This window comes from Xiphophorus hellerii, chromosome 5 (assembly GCF_003331165.1).
Source record: "Xiphophorus hellerii strain 12219 chromosome 5, Xiphophorus_hellerii-4.1, whole genome shotgun sequence".
Lineage (NCBI taxonomy): Eukaryota > Metazoa > Chordata > Actinopteri > Cyprinodontiformes > Poeciliidae > Xiphophorus > Xiphophorus hellerii.
In genome coordinates, this window is record NC_045676.1 from 10,337,823 (window position 1) to 10,356,774 (window position 18,952).

Below are 18,952 nucleotides of genomic sequence, written 5' to 3' on the forward strand. Positions count from 1 at the left end.
AGGAACAACAAAAGTGTGTTTGATTACCTATATTAGATGGGTGGGAGTTACTATAAAGGACAGGAGAGTGTATTGATGGGATTTTATTCACACTCTGTCACATAAGCATGTGCACACACCGGCACACTTGTGTGATCTTAGAAGAACAGGGAAAAACTGACAGTGAAGAATGTAAGGTATTTGGAGGTGGAGAAGCACCTGCTGGGGTTTCAAACAGGCTCCTCTCAGGATTAGACGGAATATGAGTGATATCTTCATAGACACACCCATGCATACAAACACAAAAGCTCACCATTACAACATTGGCCAAATGTGCCGAGACAAGGGCGTACACTCCTCCCGACGATCCAACCACCGGAGCCGTCATGTCAGTGACCGACACCGCCAGAGACCCTGCAGTGAAGATGAAGGGCACAAATCTGTCAAAGGGCTTCTGCTAAAATTAGAAATGCTCAAGGATATCCTTTCCTTTTTCTCAAAATGAAAGCAACATCTTGTATTTAGATGACCTTAAAGAATAATGTTAAGTCAGATGGAGTGAAAAGTACAACTATTAAAGAAAACCTAAGAATTTCCTTACTGTTCACATTGGATTTAGGAAGGAAAGTAGAAAATGCACTTGATTAACTGATGATTACCAGTATGATCTCCTCTATAGGAGCCAGAGCTTTGACAATTTGCTGCTTTGGTGTTTACAGGTGAATAGAAACACAATGGCAATGAGGAAATGCATCAACAAAGATCTAAGAGAAGCAATTGTTGGTTACATAGGGTTACCCAAATCAAGATGGGGAATGCTCATAGAAATAGCAAAAAAAGCAGTTGAGTCAATATCAAGAATCCACAACCATCAGTTAGCATGTTAAATCATAAGGTTAATGTACAATAATGAAAAGTCTAAATACGTATGTCTTGTTTGAAGAAAGTGTATTCCCTCATAAGATATTGTGGTGGCTGTGACTTGAGGCCTTGCCAGCAATCCTCAATGAACTAAATCTTGAAAGGAAAAAAAAAATCCTCCAGAATTTGTCCAGAAAGTGATAACTGTTGTGGCTAAAACAGGTTTTACAAGCTACCAAATCTTGGCGTGAACTTGAGTTTTCCCCCATGACTTAGTTGACTTTATCCATCAAGATTTGCAAACTTAATTTGTCTGCATCCATCTAAAGGTCTTGCACATCAAATGTCATCTGTTGTTCAAGCTGACATTTTATTAACCTTATTTGTAGACATTGTTGGGAACACCACATATGTTCCTTTGTATCTCTACACATAAAAATATCAAGTGAAAGCAAGTATTTTGCCCTTTTTCACAAAACTGTAGGCGTTGTAATGCCAACCTCAACTCTAGGGTCTCCCAGTTCAGAAAGTCATACTGACAGAAAGTATGACTAACTGAATAATTTGCAAAGCTTTGGCCTCTAGTCTAATGGATATGTCAACATTGAATGGAATGAAGGCAGCTAACTAGGGAATGTAGGCGTACTGTGTCCTGACAAACAGAAGCTTTCTCTTACTGCACCAGTGCAAAGTGCAACGTTATGTAGAAAAATAAAAACGAAGAAAAAATAAATTCACACTGGCGCAACTCCTGCAGAGTGCCAGAGTTAAAGAGAGCTGCTGCTTTCCTTCATACCCATTTATAACACGCATAAAAGATCCAATCAAGCACTGAAAAGTTACAGTAAACAGAAAAGACTGCAAAGAAAAGAAAAGAAAGAAAAAGCAATTGGGATAATTTATCCTTAACTGTGTTTAGAAGCACATTCTTATTCCGTTTGTAAGTTTTTCTCCTCTGCTTGCCTTGAAATTCTGCACATTACTGAACAAGCATTAGGTCAACACAAAATGGAGCAGAAGAATCAATTGTTGAGTGATGTCACATTTTTCTCTTTTCATCTACGATGCCACACATATTATTAATATTAATATTCTTTAAGTAACAACCCTATGTATACACATATTCCCCATTACACCATGCAAAATTAAAACATTCAGTCCTTTTCAAATAAATGTAACTGGAGGATGTGTCTTGTCAAGTTGCTCTACTGCCAAGCAAAGTGAGCAGGACAATAAGGAAAGAAAAGGTTCTGTCAGAGAACCGCAGAAAAGAGTGGGACCCAAGGTCCCATAACAAGTATTGGATAACATTTATATGCCAACTGGTTATTTGGGGAGGACACCAGAAATAAGTCTTTCCTACTATTACAAATGTAAACACTGGTCTATTGGTTGGATGCATCAAAAGTTTGCAGGGGAGTAGCTAAGATGGCATGGAGTGAGAGACTCCTGAAATTGTGCAAACAGGAATGGTCAGAAATGTCTCTCTAGCCCCAACCCAAGAAAAAAACAGGAATAATAATAATAAAAGAGGAAAGGGATATTTTGTTAAAAACAGCTATTTTATAAAATGGGATTTTCTTCCCCCACTGAATAAATGTCCTCAAATTGAAGCTTGACTTTCCTAAAAAAAAAATCATTGTGAGATTATGCTGCTGCAAAGACAGATTAAATTAAGCCCTTTTTACACAGTGTCTCATAACACGGCATTTTTATCACAGACTGTCAATAAATCTGTCCAGCTCTGTGTGTAACAACATTTAGCTGCATCATTCATTGTATTGCACCTTTTGGCCACATTTCCTGCTGTGTTCCCTTGTTTTTAAGAAGACGAGCACAAAATATTGCTTGCCTATTTAGTTTTTCACTGAGCAAGCAGCTCCAGAAGCAGGAAGTTGGAGTTTATATTTCATAGGTCAATGTTACCTGACCTCCTCCTTTCAATGACTTCAAATAGGTAATTAGTGTAAGTTTCATATTTTACCCCTTTTCTTATTTGTGTCTTGAGACTTTGGCTAACTTCCAGATGAGCCAGGATACTGTATGTTAAGCTAATGTGATGTTTGAGTAATTAAGCCAGTGGTTCCCAAAGATTTTCTGGCCCCCCCTATGGATTACAATTAGGGATGCTCCAAGTTTTTTATATATATATACAGTGCAGACCAAAAGTTTGGACACAACTGTGTGTCCAAACTTTTGGTCTGCACTCAATACAGACCAAAAGTTTGGACACACAGTTGTGTCCAAAGTTTTGGTCTGTACTGTATATATATATATATATATATTTATATATATATATATATATATACAGTATATATACAGTATATACCGTATATATATCGTCTACATTATTTTAAAAGATATCAAAAAGAAGTTGATATTAACATTATTTAAATCCACCACTGCGTTTCTCTCTAAATAAATTGTACAGCAGTACTCCTAGTGATCAAAATCCACTGCTAGGTTTTATTCAGTCAGAGTTTTACAAATCCAGCCTTCATCAGAGCCTCCTCAGTGCCCACAGTAGCTGACTCTTTGGCTTTGTGTGAATACATTATCACACGGACAGGCAGCTGTGTTCACACCAGCAGTCCCAAAGAGAACATATTGAGATTTTATATTAATGTCTACTACTTCCAGGATGATGTCAGAGTGTGAATTGTGTGTAAAAGGTCAGTGACCTTTCTCTAGATCATTACTTGATCTCTGAACCAAACTTTGACCTCTTGTAGGTACCAGCTGAGCCCAATTTTGTTTACAAATGGATTGAGGCTAAACTACTTTGCTTTATTTACAGATAAACAGTTTATAGTTTAAAATAATGGCTTTCATAAGTTTAACAATGAAGCAAATATATTTTATGAAGTTGAAAAATGAAACAAATGAATCAGCAAAGTTACAATGACGATCTCTGTCATATAAGAAATAATTAACACCCATTCAATTTATTTTTATATGTCATTTTATGGTATTTTATTTGTTTGGCAGACACAAACTAGTGTATGGTTGTGCATGTTTATGTTGTTTTACAAATAATAATCTAAAAAAAAAGTGGCATGTATTTCATCTCAGCTTCCTTTAATATGATACCGCTAAATAAAATCCAGAGCAAGCAATGTCTTCAGAAGTTATATATTTGTTGTGTAATTAAATCTCAAATATCTCAGAGGTATTTTTTAGAGAACACAAAAGAATAAACACCATCATGAAGACAAAGGAACAGACCAAACGGGTCAGGAACAAGGTTAACCTTAAAGTTAGGTTATAAAATAAGAAAAGGAAGTAAAAAAGGCTGAAAAGCATGTGAGACGGGATGGAAGTTCATCTTCTAGCAGGACCACAATTGAAAAACTAAAGTTAGACTGTGACGGCCCTGCGGTGCTGTCCTATGTGTGTGCTGTATAGTGCAGGCTGCTTTTCCATTAGGTCCTTGATTGTGGGAGGTGCCTCCCAGACCTGGATGGTATATAAGGAGCGCCGTTCCATTAATCGGTGTGTGTGGCTGGCTGACAACAGAAGCAGACGAGATCCGGACTCAGAGGCGGCGCTGACACCTTGTGTTTTTTTTAATAAATGCCTCGCAAGGGGTTAAAAACCGTTGGGTTTGCCGTGTCCTCCCTACTTTTTGTTGCGGCCATCCGAGCCGGGCCGTAACAAATGGGGGCTCGTCAAAAACAAATTTTCTACAGTTTGGAAATTTGTTGGTTTGAGTGCATGACGTGTTTCATTGATCTTTTTCCTATTTGTAGGAGTACGCGGTGACATCATCGTTGTAGGTAGGACGCGGCTTTCTTACCCGGTTTGTTTGTTGTGGGCAGCTGTGGCCTGTTTGGTAGATTGGTCCGGTATACAGGTGAGTGAAATGTTTTGGGCCTTGTGCATCAATGTTGGTTCTGCTCTAGTGATTGTGTCTCCTGCTAGGCTAAGAGGTGCTGTCGCTTTAGACTTCACCTGTTTGTTTTCTTGGTAGTGTCGTGGGGGTTTGCGGTTAGCGTTCACTGTGCAAGCAGTGATCTCGGGGGCATTCCGTAAGATTAATTTCTTACTGGGTTAGTGCTTAATAAACCCGCCGCCGATCCACGTGAAGTGCCAGGTATTAGTTAGGCAGGTGAGTCGTGGCAGGCAGGTTAAGTATAGTGGGGACATAATTACTTTGGGCCCGTTGTGCACTGGTTTCAATTTCCTTTCACTTTTCACTGTATTTGCGGTTTCGCTTGTTTTTTCTCTTCCTGTGGTGTGCGATTACAGTTTTGCTTAAGGATGGAGTTTGATCTGGACGATTTTGTAGCTGAGCCTTCTTTGGAGAAGTTTGGTGTTGCTACTAAAAACGATCTCATAGCTATTGCTGCTCAGTTTGAAGTACCTGTGGTTAAACAGGAGAAAAAGGGGGTTATTAAAAGGCAACTGTATGCCGCGTTGGTTGAGCAACACATTTTGCCAACTCCCGAACCCACCACCCTGGGTGAAGTTGGGGCGTCTAACGCTGAGGTGCGTAAAATGGAGTTGGAGTTGGAAATGCGTCGTTTGGAGCTCCGTGAGAGAGAGCTGCACCATCAAGTGGAGATGCGCAGATTGGAATTGGAGGCAGCTGCGAAACGCGAGTCTGCGCGCGTTTTTGTTGATCAGGATGGTAGTTCTGCGCGGGCCGAGTTTGACGTAAGCAAATGCATTCGCTTGATTCCACCGTTTACAGAGTTGGATGTGGATAAATATTTCGTCTTGTTTGAACGTGTGGCAAAGACACTGAAGTGGCCTCAGGAGGTTTGGCCGTTGCTTTTGCAGTGCGTTTTTACCGGTAAAGCACAGGAAGCCTATGCCTCGCTGTCAGCTGGTGACAGTTTAAATTATAATAAAGTGAAGAGTGTAGTGGAAAAAGCCTATGAACTCGTGCCTGAGGCGTATAGACAAAAATTTCGCCACTATAAGAAAGCCGACATTCAAAGTTACACTGAATTTGGCCGTATTAAAACAGCCTTATTTGATCGGTGGTGCGCTGCACAGGACGTTAGGAACTTTGATCAGCTCCGCGACCTGATTTTGTTGGAGGAATTTAAAAATGGCTTACCGGAAAACATCGCCACTTACGTTAATGAACAGAAAGTTAAGAACGTGTCAGAGGCTGCAGTGTTGGCAGACGATTACGTGCTGACTCATAAGGATTTTTCAGATCATGTGGGTTTCGGACGATTTTTTGGGCGAAACGTGAACCGCATTGATCGGGTTGGTGTCGCTACGCAACTTGAGGCGAGACAGTTTAAAGGTCCGGTCCAAGATAGTCGGGTTTGTCACTACTGTCACGGACGTGGACACATTAAAGCGAATTGTCATCAGCTCAAGATTGAAACGAAAAAGTTTCACACTGCTCCTAAAGGAGTTGGCTTGGCTGCGCCGGTGCGGAGTCCTTCGATGACCACCAGGAGCTCTCGCTCTTCTGAAGTAGGTGACTCGTATCTGCCTTTCATTCGTGAGGGGTTTGTGTTACTGCCAAACGGCGGGGAAAGGGTTCAAGTTAAGATTCTGAGAGACACTGGGGCGTTTGACTCTTTCATTAGAGCTGACGTGTTACCGTTCTCGGCGGAGTCTGAGACAGGTGCCTGTGTTCCGATTCGGGGAATGGGATTAAACGTAATGTTTGTTCCGTTACATGAGGTGTCTCTCGAGTGCGAACTATTTACTGGTGTCGCACAATTAGCTGTGCGCCCTGCTTTGCCAATTGACGGAGTCTCTGTGATTTTGGGTAACGGTTTAGCTGGAACGCGTTTGTGGGCGGACACTGTGCCGTGGGATGGGCTGGTTACCTCGGTGCCAGTTGAGCGAGTCGTTTCTCAGATTGATGAGAATCACAGGGAATTCTCGGATGTATTTACCGCATGCGCAGTTACTCGGGCCATGGCGCGCGCGCGGAGCGGGAAAGAGGAGAAATGTGCGACTAAAATTAATTTGCCTTTGTCCAGTTTTCCTATGTCTCTGTCTTGCAGCGAGTTCACGGCGGAGCAGCAAGCCGATGTTTCTTTGAAGACTCTTTTCGATCAGGTGCGCCCGCTGAGTGAAATAACGGACTGTGCATGTGGATACTTCCTGCAGGACGCGTTGTTGGTGAGGAAATGGTCACCACATGCTGACATTGTGGGTGAGCCGGTGTTTCAGGTAGTGGTTCCCAGTAAACTCCGCTCCGCAGTGTTAAAAGTTGCTCATGACGAGGCTGGCCATTCTGGTGTGCGCAAAACGTATGACCGGGTTCTGAGACATTTTTTCTGGCCGCGTCTTAAAAAGGACGTTTCGTCTTATGTTAAAATGTGTCATATCTGTCAGCTCATTGCCAAGCCTAATCAGGTTTTGAAACCGTTTCCTTTAAGCCCAATTATTGCCGCATCTGAACCATTTGAGCATTTGATAATCGACTGCGTGGGCCCGTTACCCCGCTCAAAGGCTGGGTCATCATATCTGCTCACTGTGATGTGTCAAACTACACGTTATCCAGCAGCTTATCCGTTACGTACAATTACTGCTAGGTCAGTTGTACGTGCACTCACTCAGTTCTTTTCGGTGTTTGGCATCCCTAAAGTAATACAGTCTGACCAAGGAACTAATTTTTCATCTCATTTGTTCAGTCAGGTTCTGAAACAGCTACGGGTGCGACACAGTAAAGCGACGGCGTATCATCCAGAAAGTCAGGGGGCCTTGGAGCGCTTCCACCAGTCTCTGAAGTCTCTCCTGCGCGCTTACTGTACAGAACTGGCGGGTGACTGGGAGGAAGGATTGCCTTGGCTAATGCTGGCCGCCAGGGAGGTAACCCAGGACAGCACCGGGTTTAGCCCAAATGAATTGGTTTTTGCGCACACCGTGAAGGGTCCGTTGGCTGTGGTGGCGGACGGGCTGAAGGAGCCTGCTCCACCGAAAAACCTGGTGGATTATGTTAATGGTTTCAGAAGACGATTGTATTTGGCACGGGAACTCGTTAAGGAGAAATTGACTGTGGCCCAGGAAAAAATGAAAAGCTTGTTTGATCGGCGTGCTGAGGCGCGCACATTTCTGCCGGGTGATCAAGTGTTGGCTTTGTGTCCAGTCGTGACTTCTCCGTTTCAGGCGAAATTCACTGGTCCGTATACAGTTCTGGAGCGGGTTTCCGATCAGAACTATCTAATATCCATGCCAGAGCGGAGAAAGAAAACCCAGTTGTGTCATGTCAACATATTGAAACCGTATTATGCTCGTGATGTTGATTTATTTCAGCCACAGAGTAATGTTGCCACGCCTGCGTGTGCCGTAGACAACCTTGCTGGGAGGAGTGAGACTTTCAGCACCACGGACAGCGCACTGTCACCTGTGGGGGATGACGGTGACACGGATGGGTTGGACAGCTCCCTGATTCATGGGCGTCTTAAAAACTCCGAAACCTTGAGTAAGTTGGACACGTTGTTGGCTCACTTACCTGCGGGTCGTGCTATACAGTTAGCAGAGCTGATAAGAGAATTTCCATGCCTATTTTCGGACACGCCTGGTCGTACACATTTGATTGAACACGATGTGGATGTGGGAGACTCTAAACCCATAAAGCAACGATTTTACAGGGTGAATCTGGAGAAGCGCGAACGCTTGGATGCTGAAGTGGATTACATGCTTCGTAATGGGATTGCAGAACCGAGTATGTCCAGTTGGGCATCACCTTGTATTCTGGTCCCCAAGTCTGATAACACTCCGCGTTTCTGCTCGGATTTTCGCAAGCTTAACGCTGTTACAAAACCAGATTGTTTCCCGTTACCGAGAATGGATGATTGTGTCGACCAGGTGGGTTCTGCTAACTTTGTCAGTAAATTTGATCTCTTAAAAGGTTACTGGCAGGTGCCATTGACAAGGCGCGCACGTGAAGTGTCGGCGTTTGTTACACCTACAGGCTTGTATTCTTATACTGTAATGCCGTTTGGTCTGAGAAATGCGCCAGCGACGTTTCAAAGACTAATGAACAGAGTGGTTGGTGACATGACTGGTTGTGCGGTTTACTTGGATGACGTGGTGGTGTACTCCAACACGTGGGAAGAGCACGTGGACCGCATCCGGGAGCTTTTCACTCGTTTGGCGGGGGCGAGGTTAACGGTCAACCTGGCCAAATGCGAGTTTGGAAGGGCGACTGTTACCTATTTAGGTCGTGTGGTTGGCCAAGGTGAGGTCCGCCCTGTTGCAGCAAAGGTTCAAGCGGCAGAGCAGTTTCCTGTTCCTGCTACAAAGACGGAGCTAATGCGTTTTCTTGGGCTGGTGGGATATTACAGATGTTTTTGTCGGAACTTCTCATCTGTGGTGGTGCCGCTGACAAATTTGCTGCGCAAAGACGTAAAGTTTGAGTGGTCTGCCCTTTGTCAACAGGCTTTTGAGCAGGTGAAAAGGCTCCTCTGTGCTGCTCCTGTATTGGCTGCACCTCGTCTTAAACATCCTTTCCAGCTCTACGTGGACGCCAGTCACGTGGGTGCTGGAGCTGTCCTTACACAGACTGATGACCTGGGTATTGGCAGGGTATTGGCAGGTGACTTATTTTTCAAAAAAGTTCAATAAGCATCAGTTGAACTACTCTGTGATTGAGAAGGAGACGTTTGCTTTGATCTTAGCCCTGAAACATTTTGATGTTTATTTAAGTGGTGGCGCTAACATCGTGGTGTTTACAAATCATAATCCGCTGACGTTCCTGTCATCATTGAAATGTCCAAATCAGCGTTTGATTCGCTGGTCATTGTTCCTGCAGTCCTACAACCTGGATATTCATTACATTAAAGGAAAAGACAATGTCATGGCCGATGCGTTATCACGCGCTCCACTTTTGTAGCATGTTTGCTTTTTGTGCCTGTTTTTCTTCCTGTTCCCTTTTTTTGTTAAAGAGCTTCTGAGTGCACCAGTTGCTGGTCTGGAGAGTGAACTGAGGAAAGAACCTGTACATTAAACATCAACTTGGCTAAGTATAATATGTGGGAAAGAGCAACATGTTAATGGTGGCTGGGTTTGCGTTGCACTTGTGGTGAATTTAGGTTGGCGCAGGGTTCCATATAGGAACCTGCTTTTTTTATGGGCGGGGGTGTGACGGCCCTGCGGTGCTGTCCTATGTGTGTGCTGTATAGTGCAGGCTGCTTTTCCATTAGGTCCTTGATTGTGGGAGGTGCCTCCCAGACCTGGATGGTATATAAGGAGCGCCGTTCCATTAATCGGTGTGTGTGGCTGGCTGACAACAGAAGCAGACAAGATCCGGACTCAGAGGCGGCGCTGACACCTTGTGTTTTTTTTAATAAATGCCTCGCAAGGGGTTAAAAACCGTTGGGTTTGCCGTGTCCTCCCTACTTTTTGTTGCGGCCATCCGAGCCGGGCCGTAACATAGACCTATACTGCAATGACTTAGATAAAAGCATATTTATGAATTTGACTGGCCTAGTCATAGTAAATCAAATTAAGAATCTGAGACAAAACCTAAAAATTGCTCTTCATCCAGTCTGGCTGACCACAAGCAAATATTTCTATTAAACACCTACAACAAGAGGATAAGAATGGTTTTACTCTGTATTGAAAAAGGGGTTTAATTACAAAGGTACACCACACTGTTCAGATTTTCATTTGTAAAACAAAAACCTTTGAAACCTATTTAGTCTTCTCTTCTCACACCACAAGTATTCATTATTTTGAGTTTTCCTGTCACAAAAATATTACATGAATTATAATAAAATTTGAGGGAAGCAAGAAAAGTTTTTCGTGACTTAATTTTGTTGTTCTGTTTTTCTTTTTGGGAAGACAAATCCTCCAATGTCAGAAAAAAGTGTAAGAAGTACTTAGAAAAATTAGAGTCTTTTTTACCTGCTTGCCTTTCAGAGCCTCCATTTATTCAAAGTTATGAAGTGTCAACATTACACTAATTTACTGAAACTCCATCTACCTTCCTGAGGTGCCATGAACAGAACAGCCTAATTATGTAACATCAATACACATTTCGCTCTACCTCCTGTGTGTTTAAATGAAACTGCAATTATCAAACTCCTAAGAATATTAATACTATATGAAACAAAGAGCTGGAAGCAGAGTTTGATCAAAATAAGCAGTCGCATACATCTTTACACACAGTATAAATATTTATATAGAGAGAGCACAATGATGTGCAAATTTCCACTTGTTGTGAAATTGTGCATTTCTGGCGGAACTTTACTGCCAATTACCCAAACCGTCCGATGTGACACTAACCCTAACAGTGCAGCCTAATGTGGTGGGTGCTTTGCTTTAGTAGCGTCCGGCTGGAGACATGACAGGCGGCCTCATACCCATGGGAGGGCCTTGCCCATATGGAGGCATCCCTCCAGGCATGTAGCCAGGCATGCCCTGAGGAGGAGCACCGTACTGACCTGCAACGGAGAGCAACAGCTTCAGTCCTCAGAGAATCAACAGGTGGTAGGTATTTAGGTCCAACTCAGTCAGAGATTAACAGTTTATATTGAGTCATAAAGGTAAGACAGGGTAATACGGTTTAAGAATAAAATATCAGATTTCTTTTCCATACATTAAGATATTTTTCTTTTTCACTTCCTTTTCTAAAATTGAACTACAAATGACAAATTATTTTCAAAAAGTGGTTTTGTATTTCAATCATCCCTTCTGTGATTTGTACAGGTGAGCATTAAGGCCAGGCTACGAAAATGTTCTAATTATGAGAAGGTAGTCATAATTACAGGGTAGGCAGTATGGACTTAAAAGTTTGATCACATTATGCTGTAGTAATAGTGTGATAACTGTAAAAGTGACAAGATCTATTTATTACTTCTCCTTAAGTATTTCTTTAAGAAAGTCCTGCCTGTTATTGCTGCTGATCTGATCCAGATAGTAAACTCATCGCTCTCATCAGGCGTTTTCCCCCAGGCTTTGAAAACAGCAGTAATCAAACCACTTATAAAAAAGAACAATCTGGACAAATCGCTAATGCAGAATTACAGGCCGATCTCCAACCTCCCATTCATCAGCAAAGTTATTGAAAAAGCTGTGTGTAAACAATTAACTAGCTTCCTAACTATAACCAACCTCTTTGACTCCTTCCAGTCTGGTTTTCGTGCTCACCACAGCACGGAGACCGCCCTTGTAAAAGTGTTCAATGACATCCATATAAATACGGACTGTGGCAGAACCACAGTGCTGGTTCTGTTGGACCTCAGTGCAGCTTTTGACACTGTTGACCACGACATATTACTGAATCGACTGGAGAGTTGGGTCGGACTCTCCGGTCCAGTGCTTAACTGGTTTGAATCCTACATAAAGAACAGGGATTTCTTTGTTTCAATTGAAAACTTTTCATCAAAGAGGTCAAAGGTCACATGTGGGGTACCCCAAGGTTCCATCCTAGGACCCCTTTTATTCAATATTTATATGCTCCCACTAGCTCAGGTTATAACAGGAAATAATATTAGCTACCATAACTATGCAGATGACACACAGCTCTACATTACGATGTCACCAGGTGACTCAGAGCCCATCCAATCACTGAACAGATGCTTAGAACAGATAAATGTGTGGATGTGCCAAAACTTTCTCCAGCTGAACAGAAACAAAACTGAAGTTATTATTTTTGGACCTAAAGAGGAACGATCTAGAGTCAATGCACAGCTTCAGTTATTACAACTGAAAACCAGCGATCAGGCCCGAAACCTGGGAGTAGTGATGGACTCTGACCTGAACCTCCAGAGCCACATAAAGACAGTTACAAAGTCGGCCTTCTATCACCTGAAGAACATTTCCAGGATTAAAGGACTAATGTCTCAGCCAGATCTAGAGAAACTCATCCATGCGTTCATCTTCAGTCGTATTGATTATTGCAACAGCGTCTTCACAGGTCTGTCCAACAAATCAATCAAACAGCTGCAGCTGATCCAGAACGCTGCTGCTCGCGTTCTCACTAAAACCAGGAAGATAGAGCACATAACACCAATTTTAAAGTCCCTCCACTGGCTCCCTGTAGCTCAAAGAATAGACTTTAAAATACTGTTGTTAGTTTATAAATCACTGAACGGCTTAGCACCACAATACATTAAAGATCTGCTGTTGTTGTATCAACCTTCCAGACCTCTCAGGTCTTCCGGTTCTGGTACTGCTCTGGATCCCCAGAACCAGAACCAAACGAGGAGAAGCAGCTTTCAGCATCTATGCACCACAAATTTGGAACAAACTTCCAGAAAACTGTAAAACAGCTGAAACACTGACTTCTTTTAAATCTCAACTAAAAACCCACCTGTTTAGAATTGTATTTGAAATGTAATCAATTACAAATTTATTGATGTAACTTGACTTACTGATTGATTCTATATTGCATTGTGATTCTGTGTCTGTAATGATGTAAAGCACTTTGAAATGTCTTGCTGCTGAAATGTGCTATACAAATAAAATTTGATTGATTGATTGATTGATTAAGGTAACTGTATGGCTGGGAGTGCATGACACAGCAGTCATTGCAACACAAAAACTAATACTACACTTGGAAAAACATTCTTTGTAATATGAATAGGACACCAGTCACAAAATGAAGTGTGATTTGTGTCACTAAACTGCATTTAATCATTCAACAGTGGAAAAAGAAATAATAAAATACCCCTGACAATATGGACAGTTTTGGGGGTTTTAAACATCAATTGGAATTTATCGTGACGACGATAAATCAGAATTCCTATATTAAGAAATCTTAGTATAGGAATTTATAATAATTCCTTTGATAATTTATCAAGATAAATTATCAATGATACGATAGAATCCCACCCCTAGTTACAATATCAGCAGATTAAAGGTGCAATTGTACCAGAAAAAAAGGTTTTAGTGAGAAAAAAGCAAGCTTAAAATAAGTCAACATCAGTCTGCGGCTCTTTCAAAATAGACATCTGTTTGCACAATCATTTCAACGTCCTGCTACTGGTAACCTGATGTGTTAAAAGATAAGTAGTTCCTTATTTATAAAACTGATACTAGAGCATAACTTCACAAGATACTCAACATCCTCATTTTAATTTATTTTTCTTGTAGTTTTCATGAAATTATCACTCCTTTCTCCTAATATTACACTTTATTCTACACACATGACTATTCCCATAATCAAAAGAAAAAAAAAATCTTAGCCTGACCCTTGTATTTTGTAATGAAATGTATCTGAATCCAAATAACTACAAACTGTAAGACATGTTTGCCAAACAAGATGGCAGCTTTTGGCTGTGTTTGAATCACTCTGATATACACTGGTTTAAAAAAATAAATAATCCGACTTACCAAAAATGAACTTTCTTGACTTTCTTCAAAAACCAAAAATTAGACCAAACAATAAAATACATGTATTGCCTAACTCTACTACTATAACACAGTGATTCTACCTATTTTTAAATTATAATTTTTTTAGGCTTACTTCTAAAAGATAATTTAACATTTATAAAGGTTTGTTTCTGAATTACCATGCATGGGATGCCTCATGCCAGGCTGCTGTGGTGGCAAACCCTGCTGAGGGGGCATTATGCCAGCTGCCACCGGAGGGGCAGCAGCAGCGTGGGCCTGACCAGCCCTGGGTATGAGACGCTGGTAACGCGGCAACTGAGCCTTCATCTCCTCCTGGTTACAGAGAAAAACACACAACACAGACATTCAGACTGCAGGAACCGTGGCACGCCTCTTTCAGCTCAGCTCAAAGAGACACTCACACAAAGGTTGAGGAATTGGGTACCAATGTTGGCGAGCCCTGAATTCACACTGAGGATATTCAAGTTCAGAATCATCCTTCAACATAACCACAAAAAGAAAACTACTCAGTTCTACCACCCAACCTAAAGGCCCACTTTTACATAAAAAAAATAAATAAAAACATGCTGTCAGTATGCATCCAAGCCAAATTGATTGACGTTTTCATCCTGATCAAACGTAGCTACTAGTCAATATCACTAAGCATACTATATAAACCAGTCATTACTTACTGTGAAAAAGAGCAAAACGGAAAGCTGAAGCGACTTACCAGTGAGATATCCTCATCAGGGTGGATCAACTTACTAGTTGCACTCGTGGTGGTGAGGGTGGCAGGCTTACTGGTCACTGTGGCCGGGGGTTTAGCCACAGTGCTGCTAGAGGGATTAGAAGAAGAAGAAGTGGAAGAGGAGACAGAGGGCTGGGTGTAGGCGGGGAAAGTTGCTTTGGGAGGCTCAGAGGACGTGGCAGTGCTGAGTGAGTTTGACGCTGCAGCGACTGAAGGGTTCTGCTGGGCCTGTAACAAGACAACACAAATCATTTTACTGGGAAATTATTTTAAAATTATGCTTTCTTGACCAGTCTACCATGCAAAATGACTCAATATGTTAAAAGACGAACAGGATGGGTTTTTTTCTGGATTCAGCACCAGCCTTTGGATAACTTAGGGCTGGGCGATAAATCGATTGTAACAAATTTTTGGCTTTTGAAGATTTAACTTTTGGAAAAATCAGAAATTTTTTTGCACCAATGCACTCCTTGGGTTTCGGTAGTTCAGAGAGATTTAAGTGCAGCCAAAAACGGCATTTTGTTTAACAGGTTCTGTTTATCTTGACAATGAGTTCAGATCAATTCCACGAGAAAATGTAGGGGTCAGGCTGATTTTGTTTTAACAAAAATTAAGTCATAATGCTACAAGATTACACTTGAAATAATATAAGAATAAAGTCTTAATGTTATCAGAATAAAGTTATAATGTTAATGTTAGAAAGATCTAGTTATTTTATGAAAATTCCAACTATAAAATTAAGAAAAATTACTTTTTTCTTACTAAAATGTCTTTTCTTGTAATTTTAAGACTCTTAAGAAATTATCGTAGCCTGGTGCTAATACTCCATACAACTCACAGAAAGGATTGCAATAAATTCCACTTTTTGAAAATGTTTTCAGTCATTTATAATTTCTTTTTTAGAAAAGCATGCAAAAAAAATGTAAATTATTATCAGAAATCTGTTTTTAAGCCGTATCGATCAGTTCTAAGATAACTAATAATTCAACCTAATGGAATAAACCCTGCATTTAGAGTAGTTCATTTAAACAGTGCTAGAAATTTAGCTTAGAATGAGCTCTGTCCCTTCACATCAACTGTAAACATAATATAAAAAAAGTCCAGAATGTTTTAAGTGAATGAGAGTTCTGAATCTTGTACTGTGACAAAACAACTAACTTAAAAGCACAATAATGCTTATTTTAATAGCCCATGCTGTTAAAGCTATAACTTGTCAAATGTCTATGCCATTTCCATGTTAATTTAAAGCACATGCAGCGATAAAGGTCACAGTTTGTGTTAAAAGTAGCCTTCAAGCTAATGCTGTTAGTAAACAGCCTCGTTCGACACGCAGCAGGCAACGTGATTATGCAACATGCAGCTGCCACAGGCCTGGTCAAAGTCTGTGAGCGTACTTGGGGCATGTTAGAAAAGGGAGGCTGGGAGGAGGCAGACTGATGGTCTGCAGGTGGAGAGGAAACGCCTGTAGTGCTGCTGTTAACACCAGAGCCCATCTGCAGCGTGGTGGGAAGGAAATCACAGGATTGGCACGTAGCAGGTCAACAAAAGCTAACCAGAAATCAAATACAACTTTGGTGGGAGCTAAACATGAATCAAAAGGTGTTAGAAAGGTGAGCAATGGGGGATAATAGAGGAAAGGTGTTTTAAACCCCCCACCCCAGAAGTTGAAGGATTCCAACCTGCGCTGCGCTGGGGAAGAGGGGCTTTGTGACAGCAGGCTGCACCACTGGTGCTGCAGGTCGGCTGGGGATTGGTCCGGCTGCAGGGGTCGGAGCGATGTGGGGCATCCCCGGCCTTGGAGCCATGTGAGGGGGGATTCCTAAATAACAAACATCACTTCATCAACAACAACAACAAAATAAAGATGGAGTACAACTTACAGAAAAAAAGGCTTGGCCTGTTTGTGAGCAGAAATGACTCTTTATGCTGTAAAGGTTGCAGGCCGCTGGTCTAGATTTTAACTTTAAGCTACATCATGTATTTATAAAACCGCTTTCACAACTGACCTGGAGGAATTCCAGGCATCCCTGGCATCATGGGAGGCATCATCCCTCCCATCTGCATCATGCTGTAAACAAGTTGGATAAGCTTTATATACTAAATTATTGCCTAGACTACTTTACCTAACTGTTAAAGAGAAAGCTAAAAAAAAAGCACAGAGTTATTGCTCACGCTGGTGGCATTCCAGGCATGGCAGGAGGCATGCCGTGCATCATGGGAGGAACACCTGGCATCATCGGAGGCATTCCTAAAACAAAAGATTTACTTCTTTTAAAAATAATTCAACATAAGTAATCACTCAACACATGATTTTAAACATCTGATTTAAGACAAAAGCATAAAACATGTTAAATTTAACAGATGCACACTTGAAATTAACAGAGAATATCGTTTCTGCCTTGCCTTGATATCCTGCAGGAGGCATCCCAGGTACGCCAGCCACAGGGGGCATTCCAGGTTGGGTCATTGGTGCAACGTACCCGGCCTGGGGCTGGACAGCAGCTACATGCTGGACAGACGGTCCAGCCTCATCATCATCGTCGTCGTCATCAGAGTCATCCTGATTGTTTGACTTCTTCTTCTGACTCTCTGAAAACAGAAAAAGAAAAGTTTCGATTAATTTTAATTAACCTAAAACAAAAGAGGTTTTGTGTGAAAGAAGTTCAGGCAGTGAGAAGAAAAGATACATGCACTTTTTTTTTTTATTCGATGTATGTAAACCTCTGATTTCAAACTGTAAACATACAGTCAAGAAGGAAAAATGCTGCACTTGTTTACCTTTCCTTGTTATAAACAAGTGTAAAAAAAAACAAAAAACCTATCAATTTCTTCAAATTCCACTTCTGATCTGTAACAGCAAAAGGTACCTTGTGATTTCTGTTCTAATGTTCGTCTTCTCTCCTGCATGTCTTTCTCTGGAATTCCCTCCATGCCATAGATTTCCAACTCGATGTCTGTCCTTCCTGGAATTGCGTTCGGTACACTGTCAATCGTCTCTTTGTGTACCTGAAATACATGCAAAGTAAGTGAGCCCGCAAGGCATGCAAGTACAAACATTCACTCGACTACCCGCCCCCTCCAATTCAGTTCAACTTATTCAAAGAAATTGCGATTAGAGACTCGTACCTGCATGCAGTGAATAGCCAAGCCGGGACCGGTATATAGCTTCTTGTGGCAAATGTGGCATTTAAAATGTTTTGCCTTTTGATGCTGAATGAGAATTTTCTCATCGTCAAAGTCTCGATTACAGTACCTTAAAGTAAGAGTTGAGGAGTTTTCCGTGTTTTGTTAATCACCGACTGAGAATCACAGACAAACCGATGACGTTACTTGAGAGCGAAACAGCAGCACTTGTTTGGTAACAAGATTACATAAAGATTCAGACACACGGGATGTTAATCCGTGGCTAGCTTGTTTCAAAATTAGCAATGAAAGATGAAGCAAAACAACATTTTATGAGGTAGAAACACTCAAAGCTTGGTTTTCTAATCATATTAAACAGATCTAAAAGAATAGATCCAACATTTTGTCTGATTTTGAGCCTTTAGCCCCGCTAACATTAGCTGACAGTGCTAACAGAAGCTACCTTAGGCCTTCCTTTGTCAGGCTAACAAGTAGCCTGTGGCCTGCCCGCGTACCGCAGCGTTTTTTTCGCACTTTAAAGAAGGATACCAGCACCACGGCTTCATTTGCTTCTTCTTCTTTCGCCCCATTATGTAGAAATACTGAACCGCACGTCACAAAACACTGAAATCGATGTTATTATCTCTTTGATAAGAGCATGCTGTAATCCCGTGACAAGAACAAAAATGGAGGTCCGATGTAGGAAGCGTTGTGCTCAGCGGTCTCACGTAAACGTAAAACTGACGTCAGTAAAGGAGACGCCCACAGACGTAACGAAGATTTATCACATCTGTGGAGACGCCCCTCAGCTTAAAAAGGGGCGTTTAGTTTACTTTAATATTAAGAAATCCATAGAAAATTATGGTTATTAGTGTTGTGTAAACCCAGGGTGGTAAAATAAAATGCCAAGGGAAATATCTACAACAAGAATATGAATACAAAACCCAAGTGATGAAAATAAGCAAATGTAACTAATAACAT

General features: G+C 41.5%; 1 protein-coding gene across 5 annotated transcripts in view; it reads right to left on the bottom strand.

The window, feature by feature from the left end:
* The window catches only part of LOC116719967 (BUB3-interacting and GLEBS motif-containing protein ZNF207-like), a 34,960-nt gene extending 16,251 nt beyond the window's left edge, over positions 1–18,709 (bottom strand). The window contains exons 1-12 of one of the 5 annotated variants that reach the window (XM_032562853.1): positions 18,521–18,708; positions 17,975–18,101; positions 17,716–17,854; positions 17,252–17,437; positions 17,021–17,096; positions 16,855–16,916; positions 16,528–16,667; positions 16,243–16,341; positions 14,831–15,076; positions 14,280–14,433; positions 11,050–11,207; positions 293–393 (exon numbers count right to left, since the gene is read on the bottom strand). In XM_032562853.1, the coding sequence (XP_032418744.1) occupies positions 11,086–11,207; positions 14,280–14,433; positions 14,831–15,076; positions 16,243–16,341; positions 16,528–16,667; positions 16,855–16,916; positions 17,021–17,096; positions 17,252–17,437; positions 17,716–17,854; positions 17,975–18,101; positions 18,521–18,561 (1,392 nt within the window). In that variant the 5' untranslated portion in view covers positions 18,562–18,708 and the 3' untranslated portion in view covers positions 293–393; positions 11,050–11,085. Of the gene's footprint in view, positions 1–292; positions 394–11,049; positions 11,208–14,279; positions 14,434–14,830; positions 15,077–16,242; positions 16,342–16,527; positions 16,668–16,854; positions 16,917–17,020; positions 17,097–17,251; positions 17,438–17,715; positions 17,855–17,974; positions 18,102–18,520 lie in introns of those variants that run through there. The other 4 variants (XM_032562852.1, XM_032562849.1, XM_032562856.1 and 1 more) reach the window with 4 other exon arrangements.
* Between the last annotated feature and the right edge of the window lie 243 nt (positions 18,710–18,952).